This window comes from Pieris rapae, chromosome 3 (genome assembly GCF_905147795.1).
Source record: "Pieris rapae chromosome 3, ilPieRapa1.1, whole genome shotgun sequence".
Lineage (NCBI taxonomy): Eukaryota > Metazoa > Arthropoda > Insecta > Lepidoptera > Pieridae > Pieris > Pieris rapae.
In genome coordinates, this window is record NC_059511.1 from 3716985 (window position 1) to 3729269 (window position 12285).

Here is a 12285-nt window from a genome sequence, read left to right on the forward strand (position 1 = left end):
AATACTGTATTTTATTGAAAACAACGGGAAAGACAAAGTATATAAAGTATATAAAGTAAATATATTTGATTTGCCCTTAAAACAATTAAGGGTAAATAAAAAGCCCATCACATGAATGTATCGGGACGATGGTAATCTCTTGGCGATGAAAAACTTTTTTGATACTAGTGTAGTATCAAAAAAGTTTTTCATCGCCAAGAGATTACCATCGTCCCATGGGTCTTATCTGGTCCGGAGGTGTATCCCCCTCTGGGGGTCAGCAAGCTGCTTCAATATACACTGCTACAAAACAAGACACTGCGAAATATGAGCGGTGCGCCATGGGTAACACGAAATGCAGAAGTCCATAAATATTTGAGAATTGCCACCGTCCAGGAACACATTAAAAGATCAACCGAACAAAAGAAAGTCAACTCCCTAGCTTCGGGCATCTTGGAAACGACAGTCTGTGTATCGACTGAAAAGGGCGAATTTTGCTGCAGTCTGATAGTTTACAAATTACAGAGGAAATTAAAAAAATATTGAATTTGCGTTCCCTAATTGCCATAATTTCATAAAAGTTAAGAGGCTGATTACAGATGGATAAAAATTAAAAAAAAAGTTATATAAGTTTATAAAAAATCCAAAGATATTTATATCACAGAAATATGGCATACGTCCTAATAAAACAATTCTTGAAAGGCTCAATCAAGAATGTACATAAAATCCGGGTAAATAGGTAATAAAAAAGGTCATATTGTAATTCGGCTTTACCCGGCGTGACCCTACTTTATTGAAACGATAAATTCTGCTATACATCAGTTACTTAGTTATACAAATGGATTTTTTATTTTAATCAGGCTCTCTGCTAATTTTTTTCCTGAACACAAATATTAAAGGCGTGGGTAAAATCTAAACGAAATATTTTTTCTATATTAGTTGTTTTCATATATCTTCAAGTCTATATTTAGCCTGTTTAAAAAGATTTAAAAATAATATATCTCACAAACTAATAGTACAACAGTGTTTAAAATTTATACACGTGTTTTCCTTAGGTTAGTTAAAATTTTTTAAAGTGCCATCTATGTATGTGTCAGCCTACGAACGTTTTAGCCCACCTTATATATTTTGGCTGTTTGTAATAGTTAAACTTCTAATTACATAATCCAATTAGTAATAATCCTTAGTTCCAAACAATTTATCAAATTCTATTGAATTACATTCTGTAGAATTTTTGGATTGGATTGAAATTGAGTTCTTTTAAAATTAATTAAAGATCAGTTTGAATAAAAAATATGAATTGATGAGTTGCAGATATGAATGATTTCAGAACATCGTTTTTGCTCTTTTAAATTAAATCGCAATCAAAAGGCCTAGAGGCTGCTGACCTTTTTCTACAAAATTAAATTTCTCCTCATTCTGTGACATCATTGAAATATTCTTTCAATTCAATATTCTTTCTATTTAATTTTTTTTTATTACTTTGTAAAGATAAGCGTGGTACCTTATGTTATCTAAAAACTAAATAACTATATAAGATTTGTTTATGCGATTCTTGTACTTTACTCATCATATTTATTTGTTTAGTTTTTCCCTTACTAGACCTGGACGAGACCGCTTGTTAGCGATAAGGCCGCCCGTTGCATCTCTTATAATGTTTATGTATTGTTTGTGTTTTTTTAATGCAATACATACAATATCATTTTATGAGAATGATAGAGTAATCTCAGTGTATGGATTTATTTTATAAGAAACTTTCTTTAACACTGTTTGAAAGAGTTCGCTTAGCAAACGAAATTAGCAAACCCATTGCATTTGGCAGCGGTGTTGCAGTGTGCAGTGGCTTCAGCGTGTGACTCTCATCCCTGTGGTCGTAGGTTCGATCCCCGGCTGTGCACTAATGGACTTTCTATGTGCGCAATTAACCTTAGCTCGAACGGTGAAGGAAAACATCGTGAGGAAACCGACTTGTCTTCGACCCGAAAGTCGACGGCGTGTGTCAGGCACTGAAGGCTGGTTGAGTGAGACCTACTATTTACAAAATGAAAATTCTTCACGTCTATCTAGCCTTTTCTTGTATGTAGATCTTTCAAAAGAGAGAGAGAAATAAGTTGGAACCGAAACATTTCAAGCTTTTCTCGTGTTTCACGATTGTATCTCAATTCAGGAGGATGCCTGAAGGAAAATATTTCAATCAAAACGGTACAAAGGTTTTAATCTCAGAAGTATGAAAGCGAGTCTGCCTATCAGGTAGCTGGGGTCTACAATGAAAACATGGTGTTACTGACAGCGATAAGCGGATAAGCGATTTGGAATGCAAGAATAAATTACGTTTAATTGTACATGAATTAAACGATGTATGAAAATTGATTTGTCAACGATACGGATAATGTTACATACTTAATATCCGTACATAACAACGGTGTTTCAAGATGCCGAATGAATTTTATGCTTTATTATAAAGCGGTGGTACTTAAGTTAATCAAGTATTTTTGTTGGAAATTAAAACATATTGCATAAGTGTTGGATACTGCATAATACAATTAAGTAGTTCAAAATGTATTTTTAAATAAAGAACCCGCTAAATAATACAACTTTTTTTCTTAACTTATTTCCAGTCAATCAGTACTTGTGTTACGCTGTGACAACCACGGTAGTTACACTGATAATTTATAACTTCCAATAGCGATTTCGAACCTGACCACGAGGTTATCGTGGAATCGAAACTGCATACAAAAAAGCCAACGGCAACGCGTTTGAAAGTTTCAGAGTACGGGCGATGTACCTTCATACGTATCTGTATTGTATTTGCCAAACGCTATCAATCAGACCATCACTCCACGAGCGTTGGGCTTGTGTTCGGAGTGACGTCACGCAGTCGCGACAGGTAGGGTTAATGGAAAGGGGTGAATTGCGCTGATGCAGCCACTAGCCACAGAATATACGTATATGAGACATAGTTCGGACAAGTTCGATTGGTGTACTTAATACAGATAAAAATGTTATTTACTCATTATCTCTTTTTTATAGTAGGAGTTTTTTGTTGGGTGTTTACTGTTTAGTTATTTTAGTTATAAAATAATAATAACCACCTCTTGGGTTCGATACTCGGGCAAATCAAAATTGTTTTGGATTAGAGTGGGAGAGTAGACTGAGCACGTACTTCGACTTATAAAACTAATACATTTAATAATTATTATTATATTTAGGTTAAGTATATTTGTGTGTTAATAAACCTATTATACATTAAATAATAACAATTTGTACATTTATTCCAAGTTTTTAGCAATTTCATGGAAGAATTGCAGCTAAATTCAAACGATAGACGATTCAAAACATAGGACTTTTACAAATTCAAAACCAGTAAATAAATTGGGATATTAAAATTCAAATAACATGAAAGTTATAGCAACCGCAGCGTACAAAGAATACAATTTGCAATAATGAGCGCGTCCGTGCTTAGCGATGCAACGATAAATGTGACAGTTGACATTCGTATTTCATTTGTTTTCGAGAAATATTTAAAATTCAAATTAAGTTATCCTTTGTATATTTACTATTACATAATAACAATTTTTATATTTAATTTTACATAAAAACATATGAAGAGCAATATTTTTGATCGTAAGTTGCGTTTCAATGTCATCATCAATTTGTTACCCTTACCGTTAACATTTTATATAAAAACGTCGTCATAAAATATAAATGAACGTTTCAAGTACCTAGTAATTGGTTTTGATTGCCACTAGAATGTAATGATGACATCTATTCATAGAAAAAAATTTTTTTTGAATATGAATATTTTTTTACTTCATTTTCTGCAATGCAATTATTTATTGTAAGTTTTGTCCATGAACGGCGGATACTCTTAACATGACTCTGGCATTTGAAAATATGTGGCTTAAATAGTAGTGAAGTAAATTAATCACTAACATAGGTGCAAATGACAGTCCTTGGTTTGATTCCCGACGACACAAGTTGTATCGTGTATTCAGAGCCCTATAAAACTTCTAATTTCGATACTGTCAGCAGTCCCGATCCCGAATCATAAGTTTTTGTTCCACGCGATCCTAAGTTCATCATATTGAGAAAACTACATACTTTAATTTGCGTACAAAAATATTGGCTTCGGTAACTCTTTTGCTTATAACGGGGAGGGTGAGGTCCCTTACTCACTCTCAGCTCACTCCACTGAGCTTCCCTCCTGACCTTCAGGCGATTGAATCTCAAAAAGTTTAAATCGAGGTCCGAGTCTCGCAGGACATACCCGTGTGGGAAGTTCATTTCCTGTAGAGCATTGCTCGCCAAAACAGCCCGAGATGAGATTTTTTTTGTTTTTTTTTATTGGCCTTAGGGCTTAGGCCAATAAGGATTTTCCATTCAAAATTGTTGTCGCTATTACAAGTTACAGAGAAAAAGAAATAGATGTGAAACAGTTGCGTTATATTAAGATCTGCGTTCTCTATGAAGCGTCGATTCCAATAATAATTTATGAGAATTATGTCATCTAACCTCAACTTTGAGTTAGTCAACATCGCAGGCCTATTGGAATTACGTGGTACAAAACCGCAATATCGAAACCGCGTGCTGACTTGCCATTGAAGTTATGGAGTAATCTAGCTGAAAGGGCGTCTGCGCCACAATTTTCGTACCCCAAATGAGCTTATGAATATTTCAAACGTTTGTTTACTTTCATTTCGCGTTATCTTTTGTCACTAAATTGAGTTTATGGAAGACAAAACGTATTGGGATAATAGAAGTACAAATACGTTTTGTGTTAAGAAATTTTTAAATGACTGTTGACGTAAAACTGGATATCTAATCTTGTAAAGTTAATGTAATAAGTTTTGTTACAATTACATCTTAATATACATTACGTTTTTCCAAAATTATATTAACATTTAGACGTTTAATTGATTTTAAATTTATCCGACGTTTCGCGTACAGCGATGTGCGTGGTCACGGTGACTGAAGACAAAAGGTGTTGAATGTCAAAAAAGTGTCACAGCTGTAGAAAAAGTTGTATTATCTGTATTCATTTCCCCGGAGTTGGTATCGACTAAAAGATGAAGGGTTTCTGCAGAAATTGCTCACGGTGTCCTCCATTTTCGCGGATTGTTTGTATTGAGAATTTGGATATTATAAATTTAAATTATGTAATTATAAGTTTACAATAAAAATACATAGCTTCAATCCTGTAAAAGTGTTTTCTTTAAATGTATAAAAGCTATGTTAATTAAAGACAATACAATATTAACATCTTTTACTGGATGTTAGCGTATAATATATGTATCATTTTGCTAAGAGAAGCATTATGTATGTTCATGACTCAATTCGTGAACTACAATCTTTTAATAAAGTGTAATTTGTAATTGGAGTCGAAGAATATTACAATGCAATCTCTACCAATTGAATTACATCAAGGCAAGTGTACAAAAGCTTCCTGTACGACTGTACCGATCACGTATCAAATGACAAATGAGCCGTGATCCGATTTGTGGGCGACTGCATATCACGTCTGACGATGTTATCTGATTAAGGAGTCTTTGCTCGATCATGATATTGCAACCATGTCGGTCACAACACAGTTTATTCATAAAATCTGATATATAATCTGTGAGGTTTCTCCTAGAGAATGGTAAATTTAAATGTATCTTGCTACTTGTGGTGACTGGTCGTACTTGAATTCGTGTATGCGGTGATATTAGTTGTTTATACTACGTATTTGCGTGTTGTTCTTACGAGTATGTAAGTGCGGGCTCCTATTTCACCACGCCTCCTGCTGATAGAGGACAAATCTTTGTTTTTAATTTATTTTATTATTCTTTATTACTTAAGATGTCATATGGAACATGGTGTAATGGTTGCAGATCCTTACAAACATTGTGTAAAAAAAACTTGGCGATTAAAAAGAATGGCGGAGCGGCTTGTTTAGAGTACTTGCAGTAAATGTAAAATTAGAGTCATTTAATGTATATTGCTTTTTTTCTGTTCATAAGTATACCTATATGAATAAATGATATCTTGATTTGATTTAAATTAGAATTTGAAATATCATTATTTATGTACTCTTTATGGTTATAATCAAACAGTTGTTAAATGAGTCTGCAATACAAAAATACGTTGAGCTAAAATATTTCCCGAACCCCATTCTACGACGTTTTTTGCACATTTGCGTGCATTACACCCGCCATTTCTTAATGGTTGCGTTCTCGAGTGCATTTAAAATTTAAACGTAGCATTATTAATTGTGAGCTGTGCAAATACATTTTTATTTAATATCTAAGCTAAGATAGACCGGTCTTTTTTTATTTTATGACTGTCAAATATTAAATATTATATCTTCTTCGTGTCATATCTAGAATCCATATCATCATAATAATGACTATGATGAAAACTATTCTATGAAAGTGAGATCTGTACATATTTGTATCAGACAAAGTCTACAATAACACTAATTCAAGTAGGTTCCTGTTTAGTTTTAATAAACAATAAAGCGGCATTGAAATATCACAGTAAATCTCCAAACTCTCATTATAAAATATATATAAATAGAAAAATTCTAGTGTATAAATGGATAGTATTGGCAAAATCTATGCATCAATTTAATAAATATTTTTTACTAAATTTTATACCGAATTTTGGGCAATTTTATTACTCTAAGATGATATATGAGACACACATGTATATGTGGCAGCCGACTGCATTAATCAGCCGTTAAATAAACAGCACCGTTTAACCAATGTCCTGAAAGATATAAAGCCAGTTCAGCAAACAGCTGGGCAAAGCACTTGGATCGACAACGTTACACTACTTACCTAGCCAGTTGATTGTTAAATTTCTCGAAACTCTTCAAACTGTTAACATATCGTGGGCACACCACAACTCTGATGGTGTTTTCTAAAGTTTAATGAAAAACAACAAGGTCAGTGGAAGATAGTAGTGAATAAAAATAATAATGTGAATTTAGCTGTGACTGACTTAAGATATTCCATTTTTAAAGAAATATTTTTTTGAGAGATGTTTTATCTTTTTATTCGTACGAAATGCCTGAACATTAAGTAGCCAGTTTATTGTATGTTGTAACAACCGCTGCGGCTGAATATCTTTCAGGCCGCTAGTTTAGTTAAAAGGTTAGGTAAGGTTTTTTTCTGTGATGTGTGGTATCTTCACATAAAAAAAAAATTGCTAATCGCAGTGAATATTTGGAATGTCTTAAATATGTCATTGAACGAGTAAAATTCAATCCATACACAAATTATAAATCCAAAGTTGAAAATTTTATGAAAAGTAATAAAAGCCGCAAATAATTTTGTACCTGGGAATAACTTTTCCACGACGTCGGCAAAGTTTGAGAAGGCATCAAAATTTAATTACTTGGAGGTATGTTCAAAACGGTGTGCTTGGATACTGATTAGATTTTTTTAAATAAATGAATTTAGTGCATCTTTAAACCGATAGGTTTGAGTCATTGTTTATTGTTGTAATGTTTAAGGGAGAAAATAAATAAATAAAATTATTATTATTGACATAGAATTATGTTCAAAGGTCTTGTAACAGGTACGTTATTTTAACGCTCTATTATAGAACAGAGAAAGCCCTAAAATAATGGTTGAATGGTATGCAGTGATGAAAGTAAAGCACTTTATTCTAAGTTCTCGTATGCTCTACGCCCATGAAATGTTACAAAATATTGAAGTAAATTAGTATATGAAATTGGTATTGGTTTTTGTTTCCTTTCGAGTTGACTCTTGGGCCGTGGGATTCAAGTGCACAGACGCTAAAGATGTAAGTTGGGCCTGGCATAGTACAGGTGACCCCTGAGCTAGTGCTTTCCTGGCCCAACGAATAAGTACGCAATACAGCGAAGAAATGCTGCCAGCGTTAATGGTACACTGCCACAGGGATCAAATTTAAAAAAAAAAATATGTTATTTTTAATAATTTTTATTTTTACTTTGTAGGTTAAGAAAATTTTAAATTCTGTATGTATATATTATATTTGTCGATGAAGTTGTTTGATATGTATTTTGTCTGGCTGTTTTGTTTTTCAAATTTCTACTCTGCCTGGTAAAGATCGCATTATACGATACGGTCGACCGAATAATATCCAAAGATTTATCTACGTAACCTACTCTATAAGCACTATATAAGCACTTTGTTTTCATTCTTTCTTGTGTACAACAAATAACTAAAATACATTTTAGATCGTGAAAAATAACCATGAACAAAACATAAATGCAAATACAGAGTTTCAGACGAAATAAAGTTTTAAGTACACTAAGGAGTATTTGTTTGGCTGTGTTGCTTGAGTAAAGAAAAAGAGGAATTCGCAAACAGAACTTTGCCCAACAATCGTTATTCATTTGTTTTCCTGTACTTCCAGCGCCCAATTGTAAAGTTTAACACGAATTTAATTACCTCAGAGGCAAGTTAAATACGACGGGTGAATTTATGACTCACAGGAAATTAGTAAGCAAATATTTTTTAGATGAAACGAAAATGCTTTTTAATAAAAAAAGTGTAGAGTAGTGCTGGTCTAGTGGCAGCAGCGTGCGATTATCTCCGATGTCGTAGATTATCCCAGGTGATCCTAGGTGGACCACTTGACTATGTGTACCGTGGACTACTGGATATATGTACATAAAAATGTATGGTAATTTGACATAAGGTAGTTAATCTGTGTGTTTACTTCCTCCCGAATCGCGGCAACGAATCCGGTTGATTTATATTTGTTATGCAATTAATTCAGCCACCTAGTTTGCCTTAGGAATTTTAAATTAACAACAAAGGAACCTCATTCACAATGCTGCAGTAATTAAGCTCCCCTCGATCTTGTGGACGTGGGCAAGTGTTTGGTGACGTTACAACACGAGGGGTGTCAAGTGATAGCATCCATTAGCCACCTGCCAATAGAACATAACACCTAGGGGTACCAACATACCAGCAATAGTAAAATTATAAAATTAAACTTCTTTTGCCGGCTAACTAATCACAGTTGATGTTAGACACTCTTTGTTTGTTTCTCTTACGAAGTTTTATTAAAATATAATATGTTAGTTAGTCACAATACTTATATAAGATCGAGGATTCTTTCTACTATGGCTCAAAGAGGTAAGATAAATTTTTGTTGTACCTACCGAGTATATTTATATATAATTTATACTTCAATATAATTTTTATTATATTTAAGTATAAATTCACTTTAATTATTTATGTTTACTTACCGATCGCTGGATACCAGTATCAGTTGCGTGTTCGCATACTTGGCTCTGCGCTTGCGGACGGCTGACAGCGTTGAACATAAACTCGGCGCAAACGATCGGCATGGCGGGCACTGAGGATTATATATGAGAAATTTAATTCTCTAATACATACACAAACTAAGTATGCATATCCCGCGCGACTTTGTTAGTGGCCTAAATGATTTAAATCAGTTGTACTAAATTTATTCAACGCAATTAATAATAAAGGTTGAAAAAGTTACAATACACATTCTGTTCCTAGATTGTTTCTTACGATTTTATTATTGAAACTCACCCAATGAGCTGCAAAGTAGAACACCCTAATAGCATTCGCAGGTAATTCTTCATACAGCTTAGACTGCTCGCCCTGTAGCTGAATGCCCCTTAGTACCTCGTTGAGCGGTGGGGCTGGCCAGGGGAATCTCTCCCCTGTTGGATCACTTAGCAGAGCGTCTCGAACCCCTCTCCCTCTGATGACTAGAGTTGGTACACCCACAGCAATGCTGTATTTTTGCGTCAGACGGCGCTGAAGGGAGAAAGAAAAGTTTACTCAATTTAAAATCGAAGACTTGTTTAGAAGGGTTGCTTATGTATAATTATTTTTTAAAGTAAAATTTGAGTAAGTTTCCCAAATGGGAAGGATATAATATTTCCTAATTAAAACCTATATACTGTAAAAGAATACCTAATCATATTGCACAGATAATAGATATATATCTTAGAGAAGTGTTAGCTTAGTAACTCCAGCGTGCGACTCTTATTCTTGGGATCGTAGATTCGATTCCCAGCTGTGCACCAATGGTCTTTCTATGTGCGCATTTAAAACTCACTCGTACGCGAGAGAACAGGAAAGCCCCTAAAATTCTAAGAGTGTCAGGACATAAGATTGATCACCTACTAGCAATGATAACAGAACAGATAGAGAAATATTAGCGTGTAAATCCATACAATCAACATTGCCTTATAGACACTACCAAGTTTTCTATAGTGTTGTTGCAAAATAAATATAAATATTATTTAGTATATTTTTTATTTTTATTATTCCTTCTTTTTCCTATTTCAATACGCAATAGTTTATATTGAAATAAAGCATTTATATATAATTTTCAGCTACCTTGAATTTTGTGCAATAAAGTATTGTAAAGCACTGGAAAATGTATTTCATATAAATTTATTTCCGAGAACTGAGTGCCTTCTAGCAATGGGATTTAATTCAAAAATCTATACCCAGCGTTTCCAATCGAGTGAAACGCACTGTTTCAGGCATTTGTTGCAGCCTCTTGAGAGTGAGGCTTTTAGCAGATTGCATCATACTGAGAATGACATCCGGAAAAACTATGAATAATGCAAATAATAGTTCTTTTCGTTTGATACTGGCTAATGGATGAGTCTTTTGTTGATTTCCTTTTAATGTGTGAGTTTTACAAGTCAATTTTATCATTACAGAACTAATTTATATATTTTAAGAATTATATTATACCAAAAATTAATGAATAAAATAGTGTTTAACGTGTGTGTGTGTGTGTTTTGAGTTTTTTAAGCGTTACGAGCAGACTTTGGTCTTGGTATTTCAAGAAGAGACTACTCTTCTTGAATTTTTTGATACAAATAAACACAGCATAGGTATAATAATTAATTAAATAATTATTAATATACGAATACACCGTTACTATTCGGTATTCGGCCTATTCGGGCGCTTTTATTATGTTCGTCCGAAAACGAAATACTTAAATAATATAAATTCAAATTTCAAATTCAAAATTTATTTATTCATGTAGGTAACAATGTACACTTATGAACGTCAAAAAAAGAAATATTATATGAATTTAATTTTACATTTACTGCCAGTTCTCAAATCAAGGGCGTAGAACGGAAGAGAAGAACTGGCAATAAACTCTCCGCCACTCTTTTTAATCGCCAAGTTTTTTTTTTACACAATGCTTGTAAGGAGCTGCAACCACTACACCATGTTCCATATGACATATTGAGTAATAAAGAATAAAAAATTAAAAATTAAAAAAATTAAAAACAAAGATTTGACCTCTATCAGCAGGAGGCATGGTGAAATAGGAGCACGCACTTACGTACTCGTGAGAACAACACGCAAAGACGTAGTATAAACAACTAATATCACCGCAAACACGAATTCAAGTACGACCAGTCACCACAAGTAGCACCCGTTCACGAGTATGACGCATGGCCAGCCATTGGCCCCCTCGCCATATTTTAGGGAGAGAGACAACCCGACGCATGGACGCCGCCACAAGCAATGACATTTGAGTGAGCATGACGATCCTTGAAATGTGCACTTGGCTACACAAGAAAATAGTAATAATACTAATTATACTGAAATAATTTGATACCACATGAATCACGGTTTGTTCCCACTTTACATTTAAAAAAAGTCGTAGATGTCGACGATCGCCCCATAGTCTGAAAATGCAGCCGAGAGATTCTGTCGCGTTACCTATTTATACTGAAGCAATTTATATCCAAGCACTATGATCTTTTAAGTATTCATTTATATTATAATAGGCCTTAGCAAGCAGTTTTACTTTAGTGTACGATTTAAATTTATTGATTGACAATATTTGTATCTCACTAGGGATTTTGTTGAAAAAACGTATGCAATTGCCTTGGAAAGAATTACTCGTTTTATGCAGCCTTGTGGTAGGTGCACTAATTTTGTCTTTATTACGAGTACTATAATTATGGAAGCTACTATTCTTTTTAAAGATATCTATATTTTTCCGCACATACAAAATATTCTCATAAATGTATTGACTTGCCAAAGTTAAAATATTTAATTCCTTAAACTTATTTCGGACTGACTCCCGTGGGGACAACCCACAGATCGCTCTTATAGCCCGTTTTTGTACTACAAATATCGAACTAATGTCGGCGGCATTACCCCACAAAATAACACCATATGACATGATACTATGAAAATAGCTGAAATAAACGAGCTTTGCTGTGTTCTCATCCGTAAGATCGCGTATCTTTTTCACTGCGAACGCTGCAGAACTTAGCCTATTCGAAAGACCTTCTATGTGTTGGCCCCA

The 12285-nt window shown here is 33.8% G+C and overlaps 1 protein-coding gene across 1 annotated transcript in view; it reads right to left on the minus strand.

The window, feature by feature from the left end:
- LOC111002958 (nucleoredoxin) overlaps window positions 1–12285 on the minus strand; it is a 35631-nt gene that overhangs the window by 5261 nt on the left and 18085 nt on the right. Inside the window, exons 2-3 of the mRNA XM_022273263.2 lie at window positions 9519–9749; window positions 9206–9315 (exon numbers count right to left, since the gene is read on the minus strand). Of these exons, the coding sequence (XP_022128955.2) occupies window positions 9206–9315; window positions 9519–9749 (341 nt within the window). The remainder of the gene's footprint in view (window positions 1–9205; window positions 9316–9518; window positions 9750–12285) is intronic.